The sequence below is a fragment of the Clupea harengus genome, chromosome 2 (assembly GCF_900700415.2).
Source record: "Clupea harengus chromosome 2, Ch_v2.0.2, whole genome shotgun sequence".
NCBI lineage: Eukaryota > Metazoa > Chordata > Actinopteri > Clupeiformes > Clupeidae > Clupea > Clupea harengus.
The window spans coordinates 9,085,469-9,087,968 of record NC_045153.1 but is presented as its reverse complement, the minus strand read 5'-3'; the positions used below and the strand labels follow the sequence as shown (position 1 = coordinate 9,087,968).

The 2,500-nt window shown below is 44.4% G+C and overlaps 1 protein-coding gene across 1 annotated transcript in view; it reads left to right on the top strand.

The window, feature by feature from the left end:
- Positions 1-2,500, top strand: part of marchf4 (membrane associated ring-CH-type finger 4) — a 15,700-nt gene that overhangs the window by 12,665 nt on the left and 535 nt on the right. Inside the window, exon 4 of the mRNA XM_031582206.2 lies at positions 2,485-2,500. This exon is cut by the window's right edge and continues 535 nt beyond it. Coding sequence (XP_031438066.1) covers positions 2,485-2,500 — 16 coding nt within the window. The remainder of the gene's footprint in view (positions 1-2,484) is intronic.

Below are 2,500 nucleotides of genomic sequence, written 5' to 3'. Positions count from 1 at the left end.
GAACTATTGAACTCTTCTGTGTGGCAAACTACACTTTGGTAGACTCAAATATGTCTTTGTAACACTTCAACACCTTAAATCATGTCCCTGCTACCCTTCATTGAGTGCTGTGTACTTGTCTGCTATGTATAGTGACAGTCAATATTAAGATTCAATGAAGAGCACTGTAATTTGTAATGTAAAAAAGAAATATCTAGAGGGAGTTACAATGGAAGTATGACTTGCTGTGAGTCATAGGAAGAAAGCAACAGAAGATGTGCCTGTGTATGTGTGTTTGTGTGTGTGTGTGTGTGTGTGTGTGTGTGTGTGTGTGTGTGTGTGTGTGTGTTGGTGTCTGAGTGAGTGTGTTCGGGGGGGGGGGGGGGAACAGGAAGTGAGGAGTGGGGGTGTTGGATAATGTCCTGTGGGGAAAGCCAACCAAAGCGGAGGGATCATTAGCTTCCGTCTTTAAGGAGATTTACTTGTCTCCTGGAAGACAGTGGCGAACGCGGAGGAGCAGCAGAGGCAGAGGCAGAGGCAGTATCACCTCACTCTTATCGGGGGAGAGAGAGAGAGAGAGAGAGGCAGAGAGAGAGAGAGAGAGAGAGAGAGAGGCAGAGGCAGAGAGAGGCAGAGGCAGGGAGAGGCAGAGGCAGTATCACCTCACTCTTATCGGGAGAGAGAGAGAGAGAGAGGGAGAGAGGGGGGGGCGTATAGAGGGCTCTTACAGAGAGATGATTTTCTTTCTTTTTTTCATATACTGTACTTTTTTATTTTAAGAGGACATTTTGAGGAGATGATGGATGAGAACACTGAAGAGCTTAAAAGTAAAGTTTTGGATGGTTACTTTTTTAACTTTGCACTGCCTGTGTGACATAGAACGGGCATCTGGGTAAAATATGTACTCTTTTGTCATAGAACTACTGCAGTGTAAAGTATGGCTTGTAGTATTCTTATGGAGGTAAGCGTGTGTGTGTGTGTGTAATACTGGAGCCATTGACTGTGTGTCTGTGTGCGCGCCTCTGTGTGTGTGTGTGTGTGTGTGTGTGTGTGTGTGTTGAGGTTATGGGATATAGGATGTAAGGTAAGATAAAATCCATACATCCTATCACAAAGCTCCTTAGTGAGCTCCATGCCAATAAAGATGGTAATGTTCCTGAAGCTCAACTGGCAAATGGATAACAAGGTCATGAGGTCATGAGGTCATGACCCAGGAGGCACAGGAACCAATGAAATGTATAGCCCACGTGCATGGTCAGTCTCCCTAGATAAGAGCCTCTGCCGTGTGAGTAAAGGTGAAGGTATAGTGTCTATAGTGTGTAGACTGTTCTCTGACTCACTCTCTCAGTAAATGTAATCTCAAGCTCCTAAAATGAACCTACTCTGATCAATTAATTGCAGTTTTCCATGCTGCCAGATTCCTCTTGTGAATCAATAGATTGTTATTTTTTTCTCCCTTGGTTGGAACTGCCGGTGAAATGATTCAGAGGGTAAATAATTCATTTTCTGAGAGACGCAGAACAAGGCTTCTTAGGACTCCAACAGCAAGTGAAATATCGTCTCATTATAGATCCCATCTCGAGCACGATATCTCCACGGGACAAAGCAGCGTCGTGTAAAAATCATAAATAAACAGCTTTCTGTGATCATTTGTAGGACTGAGTAACTGCTCATCTAAATCCATTCCCGCTGTCACCCGCTAGCTCACAGCAGAGAGTCTGTTTCCACTGAGCCATGTGTGTGTGTGTCCGTGTGCGTGTGCGTGTGTGTGTGTGTGTGTGTGTGTGTGTGTGTGTGCGCGCGTGCGTGCGTGCGTGTGTGTGTGGGTGCACTGAATGACCTGTAGCTGTTCCAGTGGGGCTGGAATCACATGAGCTCAGTGACAGTGAAAGCCTGGATGTGTATTCCCAATCGTATAGCATGTAGGGTGGTCTAAAACTTTATTCTCAGATGATCATTACCAGGGTTTGTATTCTCAGACACCCATATAGGAATTAAGGTGGTCTAATGGTCTTCACCGGGGTTTGTTTAAGGAAATATCTGTGTAGGACTTAGGATGACCTTAACTGGCCTCGTCTATTGGATTTATGGGCAAAGCCTGTGGAGCTTTGATGGGGCAAAACCAATAGACATCTGAGAATCTAGACCTTGAGTTCATTGAGTTCATGAGCATCGTTGGGTGTCTGGTGCCCACTCGGCTACGGAACACATGTGCCTTTTGTCAACATTTTGAGATGCTCACATGATCCGTATGTATTAGCATCTGCTTCTCCAGATGTGTTAATATGTTGCCATGTTGACATATTCCTCTCTTGAGATTTGAATTAACATCTGTGTTAAATGTTCTGAGATGCTCATATGATGTTCTTTATGAGTCTTTTATTGGCATCTATTTTTTATACCTTTTATATGTGATAAAAACACACTGATACACACACAGCCTTCTGTTGAGTTGTGCATTGGGTTTAGGTATTCACTTCCTGTTCTGTCTCCTCCTGCCCTCAGCCCTGATTGTGCACGA